At 46.0% G+C, this 16,196-nt stretch overlaps 1 protein-coding gene across 1 annotated transcript in view; it reads left to right on the top strand.

Annotated features, from left to right (window-relative positions):
* The window catches only part of LOC144933354 (uncharacterized), a 78,010-nt gene extending 72,278 nt beyond the window's left edge, over nt 1-5,732 (top strand). The window contains exons 28-29 of the mRNA XM_078858037.1: nt 371-484; nt 1,402-5,732. Coding sequence (XP_078714163.1) covers nt 371-484; nt 1,402-1,599 — 312 coding nt within the window. The 3' untranslated portion in view covers nt 1,600-5,732. The remainder of the gene's footprint in view (nt 1-370; nt 485-1,401) is intronic.
* Nucleotides 5,733-16,196: the final 10,464 nt, after the last annotated feature.

Genomic DNA, 16,196 nt, shown 5'->3' on the forward strand with positions numbered 1-16,196 from the left:
CACCCTCTGTAGCAGAGAGACCCTTAAATGTGACATGGTGATTCGCGCACAGGACTGTGAACCTGACGACCTGAGTTTGAGTCCCTGCCACTGCTGTAATCAGTGGCGAGTATCAGAACCGGTCCTGGGTTCCCATCCCCAGTCAGTAAACCGCACTGACCAGGGTAGTGAAGTATGGTCAAACAAACAACCTCTAGGATTGACCTGGCATGGGGGAGAGGGGGGGCTGGAGTGGGGCAGGGGGCGAGGGAGACCTTCATGCAACAGTGTATCTAAAAGAGAGACTATACATTATAATTAGTTATCGAAAGGACAACGTAATGCGCAAGAGAGATTTTGCTCACCAATGGCTGCCCGCGTGCGTGTTCAGGAGGCATACGAGCGCATGCTGAAGAGCATGGGCTCGCGCATGGAGGAGGTGGAAGGGAAGCTCAAGTCCGTGCGCGTGATGCTGCAGGAGAAGGTGACGCAGCTCAGGGAGCAGGTACTTACTACCGCTGTACGGCCGATGGGGTCCCCCCGCCCTTGCAAGCTGCTGCGCCGCATACAACGTACACACTGACCTCGTATGCCACAAGCGGTGGGGGGGGGGGGTACTTACGTCTGTGATACTGTGCGCCGCAGCCAGAGATATGACGATGATAAAGGTGACAGTGGTGAGGATTCGTTTTTGATGGAGCAGTGCCCTCCTCTACGCTGCGGCATCTCGGAGCGACTTACATCCCATCCCAGCACTGTTTGAAAAGGCACCCCCAGTCGAAGTTGCCCCTGTGCGGCGCAAGGCAACTCAGCACCTGGTCTGAAAGCGGGCAATGGTCTGCCAGTAATGGGTGGTGATGATTGCCAATGGGGGTGATTTGCACCTCCGATGAGCACGGCTGGCTGCATACGGTGCGAAAGAAGTTCAACGTACACACGTACATTGCTCTGCGTAATCCCAAATGCAGTAATTTACAGATTGTTCGCATTCTTGCAAATTTGGACCATGACGCCGGCACACAGTGATCCACGCATTTCAAATTACGTGGGGGGATCTCTAACGTCCACTGTGAAGCAGATGGCACTCAAAGTAATAACCAGGGAGGCCTGCCGGATACGAATCGCGAACCTCTGTGTAACAAGCGGTGAATGCATCACCGCCCCATGGAATATGGATGATGGGGATACTTGAAATAGCAGCCGCTTGTCAGCTCTGCAATAGTTGCACAATTTGGAAGGAAGTGATGTCAAGGTGTGGCGTGACATCATCACCTCGGCCGTGATGACCTTTTAACCTTGACCACGATGTGTAATAGTATTACCAACGCGCTGTCGGGGGAAGTTTTTTTTGTCAAAACACACACACACACACACGCGCGCGCGCGTGCTTTAACGTGGCTTGTCATCTCGCCCGCCGAACAGCTGAACCGCAACGAGCAGGCGGACATGCGCATCAAGGACCTGTACGTGGAGAACTCGAAGCTCATGAAAGACCTGCAGCTCATGGAGCAGCGGCAGCGCACGGCCGAGCGCAAGAGCTTCCTGCTGGAAGAGAAGGTGGTCGCTCTCAACAAGCTGCTGCGCAAGCTGGTGCCGGAGCCCCTCCAGCCCATGCTGTGAAACCACGCTTGGTCCAACCTCCATGCAACCAGGCAGGCAAAGGCCGAACGAGCAAACAAAAAAAACAGGGTGGCAGGTCCAGCGTTTGTCAGGCGGTTGAACCGCTGGCCGCTGGACTCGTGGTGCGACAATCCCGCGAGTCACCATTCTTGGAAGGACACAGTTGGTCGATTGCACGTGCGGCAATTTGGCGTGTGCACGAGAAGCACCCAATCGTGCAGGGCTACGGTGAGTCTGTACAGCAAGTAGGTGGTTGCCAACCACTCTGTGCAGAATTTTGAATATCGATCCTCGTGTGTGGGGGGTTTTCTCCAGGCACTTCCTCCGGCGTGAAGTGCCGTTGCTCAAAAAGGAGACGAGGCAAGATACAGCGGGGATGACCCTTCGGAGTGAATTGTTTGGGTTAAGAAACGACTCGTGTGATATTATTTACCACCATGCAGTGACAAATAGCCCAACACCGCCTCTGCCAAAGGTTTGTCATCTCTAATGACTACTCGTCAGGGGTCATGACCATACCAGCCAACAAAGCGGACCACTCGACAAAGCCACACTCCCTTATCTCCATCGGAATTAATGAAACCTCCAGCGCAATGCTACCGAATGGAGCGATGCGGCGAACAGCAAACGGTACGACGGAATGGCTTTTGGCCGCCCCCGGGGCACGCTGCATCTTGGGGAGCCGAAAGCGGCAGAGTGTTGCGGTTGCTGTTGCCGTTTGCCGCTACCACCGTGGAGGCTGCTGTGGCTAATGCAGTGCCCTTTTTGGGCATTTGCCAGTGCACCGCGTCCCGAAACGAGGTAGGACAATCGTGAGGCTGTCCCCGGCTGTTTTTCTTTGACGGCAGACCAAAGGTGTGTTAGACGTTGTGTGCCTTTATTAAAAATACATGAACTCCGACACACAAAGGGCAAACGTATCTCCCCCACCCCCACCCCGTTTTTCCTTATAGCTGGTACGGGCGAGTACTGTTAGTGAGCACCTACAAAGGCTGGTGCGGTGTGCGATGGCGCGGTGTGGCAGGCACCCACACCCGACCGCCTCTGTCTCCCCACTGCCGATGTTTACATGCCGTGCATGGTACTTGTTTGAGACATCTGACATCACTTGCCAATTCCGTTTATGTATCATGGCCAGGAATCAAACTCGCATCACGAAAATTGTAGCAGCAACGTCCGCTGAATGACCACACCAATCACGCTGAACTGCCACACCTCTGCTCCTACACATACAAGTGCCTGGATATGCCAGTAATCAATAATTCAACGTGATGATTGTATTTAAAAATGAGAGCATCTAACATCAAGGCTTGACTCAGGCCGCACCACCTTTCAAGTGCAATGGTCGTAGTGCACTGAGTGTACTAAAGTAGTTTTACAATAAGGTGTGTAACTGCGTCCCCTATCATGGTGTGTGCATTTCTTTGAGAGCTAAGACGGTCTTATAACGCTAACTTTGCATCATGTGACAAGCAATTACGCTTTTTTGTGACTCATTTTTTAAAGCTGTATAAACCTTTTACAAAATCCATTTTTTATAAATTGGGTTCAAACAAGCTTTTAAAAAAGCTTCAGATTTTAAGGTGATGCCACTAAGATGTTTCACGGGTGATTGCATTTGCGACGTGTCTTTAAAGATTCATGATCAGAGCTGCAAAGTGCCACTGAAGCATCCCCTGTGTCTTCACAATCAGACTGTTGCCTCGAATCGTGTATATTCCAGCACAATCACGATGAATGTTTTCAGAGATGAATTCTAAAAAATATATATAAAATTACAGAACACGCCTAGGTGTGACCCACTGGCCGAGCAGCCCGAAGGTTGACCTGTAGACCTCCGTTGTTGGTCGAATCAACCCATGATTTCTCCCGCAGTGGCTGTCCTATTGAATGACTGGCCCCACCATGCTAATGTGAAACATCCACCACTGGCCAAAGTAGACAAACAGAGGATATCGTTGCCCCATTGTTCCTCTGAGTAGGGAGACATTTTGATTTGAATTTTATTTGCCTACAGAACATTGTTCACGACGTGAATTTACAGCTGAATTTCTAAAAAAAAAAATCCTAAATATATCGTCCAGGTATTGCTAAAGGTATTAAGACAATCTGTGAATGTTGATGTCTGGAGGCAGCCTTGACGTTGCGATAGTGCTGCCCGCTGTTGGGGAGCAATGGGACAAGGAAGTAGCTGGTATCTGTCCAGCTCATTCTCCTCCCTCACCCTTGGTCTCTGGAGCCCAAGCACGGAGCCACTTAATTCTCAGGTGATCTCCGCTGGCCATATAAACACCCAAAGTGGAGAGCGCACTTAACCGTTAAGGCTGAAACGGCGCACGATGGGAGGTGCGGCCAGTACCACACGCGGCGTTCGCCCACTGCGCCAGCCACTTATTTAAGGCTTAGCCCATGAAACGCGGGGGGGGGGGCCCAAAACAGGTCCAAATACCACTTGGCATCAATGTGCAATGGTGAATTTCTCATACGAGGCAACCGCTTCGGAAGGGTGCGTTGTTGGAGGGGTGTCGTGCACTCGCCAACGAGACCCTAGCCATGTCCATAACCCCAAGCACCGCCCCTGGTGCTTAACCCCAGCCTGCCCTTTACATTTGAGACGCTTTTCACTTGCGGCGGCCAATGCACCTAGTGCCGATGAACGTCTTGAAAATCAAAGCAGTAAAAAAAAAGGGACATTGGACGGAGTGATCGCCTGCAACTGACGTCGCGTCCAAGAAACTTCAAGATTATATATATTTTTCTTTGCATAGCCTCTGAGCACCATCAAATAACGCGTTCGCGTCATGTAACCGAACGTTGCGGTTAAGAGAGTTGTGATGCACATGTTTTTTTTTACTCGGCTTTGTTGTTGTTACCCATTGTGTGTGGCGTTGGCAAAACGCGAGTGTGAGCAAGTCCAGTATAGCCAGTTTCAAATCTTACCCGTTGTGCTGTTAAGTAGTAAAGCCAAATTCGCGTGCATGTCAACATTTCACACCGCCGGTTAACTGATCTTCTGTCTGTTCTCTGCTCATTTAAATGCAATTGTTGCTCATTTAAACTTAATGTATGTGATATAAGTCGCAGTCCTTTATTTAAGCCGAAGAGAGTACACTGGAATCTATTATACTGCCAGGGAAGACGAAATAGCATCGGCTAGGCAGAGACGGATAGTAGTCACTGCTTGGATTTTGGTTGTAGGCCATTTGTAAACTTGGGATTTGGGTCTTGTAACCTCAATTTACAATTTGTGCCGAGAATAACCAGATGCCCACTGCATTTGCTGTATAATACTGCAATGTATGGCCCTTTACCAAATCTGCTGCTGGATGAAGGCCTCCCCATGCCTGCAGGTCATGTGGGGGTTGTGTGACCATACTTCACCAGGCTGGTCAGTGCGAATTTGAAGGTGGTATGCAGAACCAGTTGAGATATCACATTCTACTGGGTTCATCGCACAATACGTTAACCACTGTGCCACCGCTCCATTCGGTTATACAGTAGCCAATAAAAAAAATGTTGCCCTTTGTCACAAGACTCTATCTACCATTGGGTATGGGTGTAATACCATAAATCCTAAAATTAAAACCGAAAACTAAATTCTGCATAAGGGAGTAACGGAGACCCAGGTCGTCTCCTTTGCAGAAAAAATTGTGAATATGAATCGGGTAATTGCCCGATTAAATAAAGGACATCGACTTAAACGCTTGACCGTATATTATTTTACACACTGGAGGATTGATAATATAATGCCTTTAGTGTTTAAAATGTAATTAACAAGGAAAAGGGGGGGGGGAAAGCAACAGTCCTCATTCCGTTTGCAGTAATTGCCAAACGTTATCAGATGAAGGTGCCTGGTTCTGTCCAATCTGCAGCTAAGCTCACCCTGCAGTAAAGGAAGCATCTCACCCGCTGCATGTGAATCGTATGAAATTGTGGTTCTGATCTCGACGAGCTTGGATCTGGACCCCTACCCCCCTGGTGCGCATCTCTCGTCGTCCTCTGTGCCTGTGTAGACAGTGTTTTTCTTTTCGGTATTTTTGCACAGACTTTGTCTATATATGTAATCGTGTTTTTTTTCCAATATGCTTTCGCAATCGATTACCCTTGTACAGAACTGTTAAAAAGTTTGTAAAAATTAAGTGTTAAATAAATAAGTGAATAAATACTGTATATGAACACACAATTTCAAACCATTACGTAACTTTCATTTTTTTTTAACCAAGAGTTTGCTTTCTTTCGGGGCGAAGTGAAGTCCTGGAAATTCCTCCACCAGCGGACACCACATAAGGGATTTAGCCCTGGAGAAGGAGACGTTGCAGAACTACTGGAGAAGTCGCTTCATTCGGCTTCTCGCCCAAGGCTTAAATCTGCTCCGGTGCTGCCGTGCCAGAGTGAAACGATGATTCGCCATCGGATTTTTGTTGCGAGAATTCAAACCCTGCGCCTGGGGCTCAACCTAGTCCAAGATCTCTCCATCATCATCAGCCAGGATCTATCCACTGCTGCATGAAGGCATCCGTACATTTTTTTTTGCCATTTCTCCCAAGTTTCACAATGCAATGGTAGATCTGTCTCCTGCACACGAGCTGATTCCATTGCTCCAACTCCATGACGAACTCCGTGACGGAAATCCTCTCGGTGCAGGTTTCCTCCATTGTCTGCCACTCCGTCTTTAATCTTGACCACTGGTCCTCATCTCTTCTATCAAAATTTTCTACCCAAGCCGAATGACTTTGTTCACAGGCAATATGCTATCTGTAACTTGTGTGTGTCCCGCCTCTGAGTGTACTTCCAAACATGCATGCTTCTTTGTGTACCTTGCATCGTCGCTTATGTGCCTAAACGGTGTATATTACCTGCTATGACATGGATCATAAACATGGATATCGACAAATGCATTTGAACAAAAACATTGCTCCAGTGTGGATAAAATAGGTACCACTTTGTGGGAAAGCAGCAGCGTTTGTCCTGTGCACAGACAGAGATGTGGAATTTTCACTACTGCCAAAAGAGGTGAACACTGCTTCACATTTAGAGGGATAATGGCCTTTGGGTTTGTTGAAAAATAATGCAAATATATTAGTGACGTGTTTGTTTACATATCAACGTGGCCGCCAGCAACTCGTTGGCTTCAGCCGGGAAATCTGAACAACTTTAGCATAAATGTCTGAAGCTTCCCTCTTGCAACAACACAAAGACCCCTGATTACTCGCATTCTGCTCTTTTCACGTGTCTTGCTCCTGATTTTCACGCTGATTTAGCCATTGTGCCCCTCCACGATGAACGTTTGCCACCGTTTAACCATTGTGTGCAGCATCGCCTTCCTAGGGTAAATGCGCCTTGTGTGCATTATGTTTCGAATGGGTCCGAACTGTGTTGGAGTCATTTTTTTTTTGCCGTGCCTGAGCTTGGGTGCGCTCAATTTTCTCGCAACGCGGAAGTGTCCGCCGATCATTGTTCATGGCCTCAAGACCAGAATGATAGGTGGCAACGTGTGGCGCGGTTTTCACTGCAGCACGTGAAACACCGCCGAGTTTCCTTCAACCTCGTGACTACGCAGAGGCGAAAGATTGCTGGTATTGTTACTTTTGAAAAGTAATCTCCAATGTCAATTTCACGAGCCTTTAGTTTCTAAACAAAGTATTAATGTATTCCTCTAACCACCCAGTTACATCCCAATTATGCTGTTGCTATCATATCGTGATGAATTTCCATGAAGACATTTCACAGAGCCCGCGGTAGCAGATGACGTAGCAGAACTACTTCTGAAGTCAATTCAATTTACCTCTTTGTCCAGAATAGGGGCACATCTTGTTGAAAAAAAAGTTTAAATTACACATAATGTTTATTGGCACATAATTGTGCATGTGCGTTCGAACACACGGTTGGTTCAAACGCACGTGCGTTTGACCGTGTAAGGTTGCGTTTGACCGTGTAAGGTTGCCCAACACACGGCTGGAGATGTCTTCAGCCTCGTGTGCAGTGGCATGTCATCTGCATGTGCGTTTGTGTTTTTGTTTCCACTTATTTGTACGGTCCACTCTACTTATAACGATATACAGTATAATGGAAATGTACGACTATGGTCACGTGGGGAGCATCCTTACATCTGAAGTTTGTCGGATAAAAGGTACCAAAATTTACGTTTAACAAAAAAAAACAATGTAGTGTGATGGATTTTTTTTCTTTTTTTTCAATCATTGGTGGCTAGGCGGAGACCATCAACTTGCTTCACTTGAGGACGCACGTTAATTTGGGCGCAAAATCTCAGAAGTGCTGGCTCGGCATTCTAAGATTGCATTAGCTCTCCTAAGCCACCTCCTAATGGCTCGCTTGCTGACTGCTGATGCATTCAGCCACCTTGGCATGGCAAATAATGAAATGGGAAACGTAGGTTTAGTGAAAGCAAAAGTCAGCAAAATGTTACGTGCTTTCAAATACGCAATTACTCACTAAGGCTTAGAGAAATAGGCCAGTGTGTGCAATTGGTATATGCCTTGCGCCCTGCGTCTCTGCATCACCACTAATATTATTTAAATTAAATTTTGCTCTTATATGTCATCAGACATTCGGGAGAGAATCTAGGTTATGATTTCCCCCTCCCCCTTAAATCAAGGACTGTAAACAGACCCTCTGTAAAACTGGCCAAACATCCCGAGGGTCTGCGCGCGTGCACGTGAACAGCCCTCTTTTCAACCCCGTGCTGGATGAGGGGGCCTCCCCATGGGGGTCAAAGGTTCGTTGAGTAACCATACTTTACCACGCTTTTCAGTGGGGGCGGTGAATTTGGGGAGCATAGAATACAGTGCAACAATGGGTCATGGCTGCACTGCCCTCTGTGGCACCCCGTAGCTCCATGACAACCTATCTAAGCACTATCCATGATGTCTCAGTTGGGTGTCAATTCAGCCCTTCACCCCTCCCTCTGGGTTGAACAACACGTACTACTCTGTTGCACGTTGCCATTGGTTTTCCTGTGCATTGCCTTACCGCTGCCATAGGAATGTGGAATATCCTGCAATAGGTGAGAGCCACAGTGAAGATGAGAGCTGCTCTGCATTGATTTATGGAGACATTTTTAACCTCCCATCTTGCATGCAAGCACAAAAAACTAAAATTTTGACTTTTTTACGAAACAATGTTTTTGACCAGGTGATGCTTTCACTACAAAGTCTTAAGCCATGTGACTCAGAAACATGTAAGTGTGCGGTCCGCATTCAGCTCGCAGTGATGCTGTGAGAATCCATGGCTATTGGATAGCCGTGGGAATGCAGCATCAGTGCACTCCGATAGCAAGCAAATGTAACAGCTCACTGATGTGAATTCATGGCACCGACCCATGCGTTATGGGTTTCCTGTTGTTTAATACCAACCGGGTCTCAATTTCACCCCCTCGCTGTGGCTGAGCTGCCTGATTCACTGCTGCAAGCATCCCTCCTCTGCCTTCTGTTATTTACGGAGGGTGGCTGCTGCCAGCATGGCAGAGGCATCACTCACACGCTTCCCACGTGGAGGACAGGCTCACTCGTTAATAACTCCCGTGTAACAGTTGCCCACCGCCTCTAAGGCCTACGTAATTTAAGTACACCAGCTCCCGTTCATAATTTCCACATACAAATATCACATTTAGTCTCTGGGTCTAATGGCCTTCCAGACTTAGGTAATAAAATATGTTAACAAGCACATTTGTTTAGACATGCAAACTTTGCTTGGTCCGGAGTTTATATTTTCAAAATTATGGAAGGGAAATAGGCAGATGGACTGAATAATAATGAATGTTTATCAGGAGGTATGAGACGGTATATGATTAAGGTATTGACCGTGATGTTCCACAGCAAATGCCGGATGGGATTTTAAACAACTGTCATATCATAGGATGCTGTCTTTCCGACAGCCCTGTTCATCACCTGAGGACGGCTGCTTGCGTTGTGCACGAAACGTCGTGAGAATTGTATCTTATTATGTTTTATTTTTATCCTTTTATTTCCCTTCTACGTGACTTTACCGAAAGAACCAAGAATATGTGATATCATAGTTCACTCTCACACTTGCACTTTTTGACACAACTTCTTGCCATTAGTGAGCACCCATTAAGGCTGCCATTGCACACGACAGGGTCACATGGCTAGAACAAAACGTGCTTAACTGCCTTTGTCTCCCCAAAGACTATGTTCACGCATCATGTCAGGTTAGTTTGCAACATTTTCTGTCATCCAGCTGGGCCAAGATCGGAGCAAGACTTTTCACCCTGGCAACAGGAGAGCACAGACTACGTCTTTCTAACCGAACATTAAAACTCGCAATGACGTTTAAGAATCACAGTTGAGAGACAAGAGGCATACAAACTATTCAAAAGAAGAATTGAAATTTAACAAATTTAAAACTTAAAATCTCGTCAATGGTCCTCATACTTACCCAGGACACTGTTCGAGTTCCCACCCAGGCTATTAAAGACGACACCGTGACCACCAACGGAACACCGCGAGGAAAATGTTTGCAATATACCTATGGCTGAGTTGACCATAGATAAACTTCGCGCAGGATTCAACACCATGCTGCATTGGTGTTGTGCATGGTCAATAATCGCATCCCAGTTTCTGGGATTGTAGCAAAGCGCATTAACCACGGCGGCACCTCTCCCACTGCCGGCTGAACCGGATCGTTGGCTACATGACCCAGCCATTGGAGTTCTGCCCGTGCAAAGAAATCACTCCAGCCAATTTTCTTACGAACGCCTCGCGCAAACTCAACCGCAATATCTCCAGTATAAAACATAGAGCCTCTATGTGTTTTTTTATCTTTACCTGCACGCATGTGCTTCCCAGTTGACAGAGATTCTCATCGGAGAGAATTTGAGCTCACATGGCCAGACCACTCTGGGTTTATATTTTTGTTTTAGCGGTGTCATAAACTGTACATCCTAGCATTTTAAAAGCTGTTGTGTAACAGATTTCCTTTGACAATAAATATTTGTTTACACTTGTGCCGTAACTTCACGCTATTGAAGAAAAAAACATAAACCAGGAGCCTTTAAACTGACCCAGAACTTAGCTTTCCGGGAGATCTGATTTATGTTTACATTCTTCTTGCTTTAGAGGCCAACGTTGCATCACTTAATTCCAAATGTTACTTCTTCCCCCTGCTTCATTGGAATAACTTTACACCGCTGGGGCCACACAAGGCAGGTACTGTAATTACTACGACAACATAGCCGGATAATAATGACGCCCACGTTATGTCAAGGTATGCGCCCCAACCCTTGCCCATTCACCCCACTATCCATGAATTCCACTTAGCCCCCCCCCCCGTTAGCTCCAGGCTACAAGTCTTTATAAAGCACAAAGTCGATGACAAATGGACGGTAACCAACAACTCGTAATTCAAATGCCTTCCGTTACTTCCAATGCATCTTTAATGGCAGGGAGTTGCAGATGGAAATGCTCATTAATGTCGCCTTGTGGGCAGTGTGCTAACCCTGTGCCGTGGCAACCCATCGTTGCACCGTTCCGACATTATCACAGGTGCTCGCAATTGCCCCAACAGTCTGTCGAGGCGATACTGAGGAATCTTCGTCTTGTTTACGCACACGGCTTTGCCAGCACGTGCCTGGGTTTTCGAAGTGTGGTGCGGATGATGGGGTGTTTTCGGGATGCGCGTGTTCTTCATTGTGACACCCAGGTATGTTTGTTGGTCATTCCGCAATCTTAACTTCTCTGCCTTCAATCTTGATTTGAAGCTTTCGTGGCTGCAGGAATTAATACTCTTTGGTTATTTCGGTAAAGTCACGTAGTTAGAAATAATACAATAAAATAAAACATTTCTAAGAAAGTCTCCCTGGATCCATCGAACATTGTGGGAGGTGACTACGTCGATTTGCGTCCCGAAGCTAATTGTGAACATTTCATATTCCAATTGAAATATACTAGCCTCTGGATTGGAGAATCCACTAATGACTTCTCACAAAGCGGTATTTTATTTTTGTATCAACCCTGGAGCAGATGATGGGCCAAATAAGCAAATCACAACCAAGGATTTAAGCTTTTGCAGCCTTCTAATTGGTTCTTTCGGTAAAGTCACGTAGAATGGAAATAATAAAATAAATAAAACATAATAAAATAATTCTCACGACGTTTCGGCCACAACGCAAGCAGCCGTCCTCAGGTGGAGAACAGGTCTGTCGAGAAGCATTCAGACTCTGTCTTCTCGACAGACCTGTTCTCCACCTGATGACGGCTGCTTGCGTTGTGGCCGAAACGTCGTGAGAATTATTTTATTATGTTTTATTTTTATTATTTTATTATTTCCATTCTACGTGACTTTACCGAAAGAACCAAGAGGATGAATCCCTGCAGTCACGAAAGCTTTAAATCGAAATTTTGCAGCCTTTTTATTTGCGAGTCGAGTGTCTGCAAGAGGGCCACTCGGCTGGACCCCCTAGCACGGTGTGTGGGCTTGAGTGATGGCCCGCTCTCCTCCGTTCCGTGATCACAGTATCGCTCACTACGCACTCTGCTCTTAATCACCCCCGATTGCTTTGTGGGCACGGTGATATAATTTCGGCATTCCACCTGGGGACATATCATTACAAATAACCGTGGGTTGGTAATTAAAATGATCTCGCGTTATATAGCCTCGGCAGAGAGGACACGCGGAGTCCCGTTAACCACGATGGCTCTGTGGAAAATATGCTATTGTTACGGGAACTCCCAGATGAGCAATGACAATCGTCCAAGTTAGAATTACCATACGCAATGACAAACAGCTGTTCACATTGTGGTGTCTGGATCATTAAATGTGGTGACCTTTTGCAGAATGAAACGCATGAATGGACAATATTGGGAAGCGAACAAAAAATGTTGGAAAGAAAAGGTGGAATGAAGTTTGACAACCTGTGATCAGGTCTATAATAAACCAATGCTGAATATATTTTCTCAAAAATCCACAAATTAAGCTTTTATGTATTTATTTATTCAATCATTCCAATTCATTTTCAGACAGATAATGCTCGTAATAGTGTCAGTTTTATTTCATACGAGGGTAACGTCGCCGAGTATCAATTGCATATTTGACTCGCTGGGGACAGAGATATAGGGAGGGACTAGGCTCTAAAGAAAGCCGTCTCGGGTGTGGGCCAATCAACTTCAAGGACAGTGCATATTATTATCCTTATCAGAGTTGCTTCTTTTTGTTTGCTTTATTGACTACTTGTGTTGTGGTCATTGCAAACATGATGCCTTGAATAAAGGTGTCAGTTTTGTACCAGTTAAAAGGGTAAAAACCTACTATTATATTTTGCCACTGGTAAAAGAGATCTCATAGTGTAAATGCTTACCCCGAGCTCTCAATACTCTGATATTGCACTGTTTTTGAGTTGTACGCCTTCTGGTGTCATCTGGCCCTACACCAATGGGGACTAGGCTCTAAAGAAAGCCGTCTCGGGTGTGGGCCAATCAACTTCAAGGACAGTGCATATTATTATCCGTATCTTTTTGTTTGCTTTATTGACTACTTGTGTTGTGGTCATTGCAAACATGATGCCTTGAATAAAGGTGTCAGTTTTGTACCAGTTAAAAGGGTAAAAACCTACCATTATATAGGGAGATGTGTGAAAATGTAGAATATGTGAGCATCTATATGAAGTGAAGGTTACTCCACGCACATTGGTCGTTGGATAAAATATATATAATATATATATATAAAATAAATATATAGTACAAACTGCAGAATGTTTTACTCTACTTTATAAGTAAATGAATATATGATGTATGCCACATTAAGATCACGTTACTAGTTGTATGGACAGAAATTTACAGTTACACCCATGCACAACTACTGCACTGTGTGTGGGTGGTTAATTGTCCAGGGCGAATATGTGACGGTGAAATATGCGACATTGTACTCTACGACACTGCGATAGAGTCTGCCCTCCTATTACGCGTGTTTTCATGACGCAAATTGGAAATAACGCGATAAATGTATTTGGGAACATATTTTATATATATATAGTGCAGATGCGAATTGGATATAACGTGATTAAGTGAGCGGAACTACGTCGAGCGAGTAGGAATAAGCGGTTGTACGGCTGCATCGGCGTAGCATCACACAGGGCGGGATGCTTCTGGATGATTCTGGATACTACCCACTCGTCTCGTTCTTTGTTCAGCCTGCGTATGAATCCCACGTGTTATCGCGAACCATGCTTTCACCCTCTATTATTTATTGTAAGGGGCCGTCCATAAATGACGTCACGCACCTAGGGGGGTCAGACATTTGTAACGATGTGTGATAAGGGCCGGAGGGGGGTTTGAGAAATGTGACGTCATATCAAAATGCGCAACTTTAAATAAACATTAAATTGTTATAACAACACTAATTGTTATAACAACACTCCTACAACATCAGAGTGCAGCGCCACATTAAATACTCACTACAATGACAATAGTTTAAAGCGATTTGAAGCATGTTTTCTTTTCAAAATGGAAATATGGTTTGGGGGGGGGGGCAGGGCTTTGTGACGTCAAATTTGAGGGGGGTCTGACTTTTTTTGACGAGGGGGGGGGGGTCAAAAATCGTCCAAAATCGCGTGACGTCATTTATGGACGGCCCCTAACGCGATTTTCCGGGAACGCAACTACCGCCGCGTCACAGAACAGACTGCATTTGGCCAATTTCGAAATGTGTCTTTTTTTTGCATGTGGCACGAAACTCGAGCACCGCATTCAGAGAAAACCCCACGCATATGAGGGGAGTAACGTTCAGCACCAGAAAACCACTTGCCGTACTGCCATCAGCGGGCCACATCATAGCCTGGAAGTTTGGGAGTCTCACAGAACATGAGGATCTTCGAAATGAGCCACCAGCTCTGCCTGTAGAATGCACTGGGTTACAACAGACGTGCACAAGCATATCAGGTTATTTCTAGCAGTCGAGCATTGCCAGCTGAGACAGAAGTAGGGCACAGGCACCACCAGAGTTTGTGGCTGGCTGATTTATATAAACAAAGCAGCTGTCAAAACCTGGACGAGGAGAAGGAGGAGAGGAATAAGGTCGTGGCTGTGTTTATGCAATGTCTCCATTTTAATCTCCTTTGTTACAGAATGTAGACGTAGAGTGCAGTCAAACACATTTCACTGGTTGTCTGTGTGGAGTGGTGGTGCAGTTATTATAATCGCACCGTGCGATAAACCTGTAGACATGAGTTCGATTCCTGGCCAGATCGAACGTCCGTGGTGAGTGCTATCTGGTCTCCCCCCTCCTTGACCAACTCGAACTTTCCAGCAATGAGATGCCCTTTTTTTAAAATTTGCAACGCATTACAATGAAAACGTTACGTACGTCGGTGTTCATTTCGTGTTCAAACAGCGTAACAGCGTGGAGAGACGATATAGCCAAGGGGTGAGTTAAAAAAAAAACATTAACCAGAGGCAGGGATGCAAACCTGGGTTATTCTCACGTTAAACTGTCATCTCGAGGCCTATCGCCTCGCATACAGCTCCTCCAGACACAAGAAGATTCGTTATTCCTCCTTAAGATCTGCGGCCTTGCCTGAGCCTTGCCCTCCTCCACCCCCCACTTGCCCGTGTCCTCGTGTCTCATCTGTCCCTACGCCATTCAGCTCCCTCACTTGTACGGGTGGCCTTGAGCTTCCAGTGGTGCACAATGTTTATCGCCGTGGCACGGGGCCAGTTTCTCCACAAAAGATCAAGTGGTCGCAGTCAGGGTCGACGACAAAGCCAATTTTCTAGGCTGGAAAGGGAATGGAATCATGTGAGAAAAAAATGCATGTTTAGAAAAACTTACATTCTAGATTTGAAGCTTTCGTGACTGCAAGGATTCATATTCTTAGGTTATTTCGGTAAAGTCACGTAGGTAAAAAAATTTAATTAATAAAAGTAAAATAAAAATAAAATAAAAATCACGACGTTTCGGAGGCAACACAAGCTTCCGTCTTCAGGTGGAACCGTCACAGCACGCTTGCTGTATCAAGTAAATGAGAAAAGGGGGCCTGTCCTGGCTCCTCCCCCCTCAACCAGTATATATACGGGGTTGGATCTCTTGGAATTTCTCATTTACTTGATACAGCAAGCGTGCTGTGACGGTTCCACCCTGAAGACGGAAGCTTGTGTTGCCTCCGAAACGTCGTGATTTTTATTTTATTTTTATTTATTTCACTTTTATTAATTTTAATTTTTTACCTACGTGACTTAACCGAAAAAACCCAAGAATATGAAACTTACATTGGGGGTCTACGTGCGAGATGTGGGGGGCACCTTTGGAAATGCCACGGCTGAAGAGGAGGGCACCTCCAGATGCACTACGAGGGCAGGGGATGGCTATGGAAATGCTTTGAGTAGCCACCTTTGCAAATGCCACGAGGCGCGAATACACCTCGTGCCGGCCCTGCGTAGGATGACGAATGCTGACTTCCTCCAAAGTGCCGAATGGTTATCAATGTCGTGACCCTCCCCGAGATGACGGGCTGAGTGAATGCCAAACAGGATTTGAACTTGTGAACTTTGCTTGCGAGCCAAACACTCTGCCTCTGTCACCCGGCTGATTTACATTATTGGTCGCTCAGAGAATAATAATGAATAGGA

The sequence above is a fragment of the Lampetra fluviatilis genome, chromosome 7, assembly GCF_964198595.1.
Source record: "Lampetra fluviatilis chromosome 7, kcLamFluv1.1, whole genome shotgun sequence".
Taxonomy (NCBI): Eukaryota; Metazoa; Chordata; class Hyperoartia; order Petromyzontiformes; family Petromyzontidae; genus Lampetra; species Lampetra fluviatilis.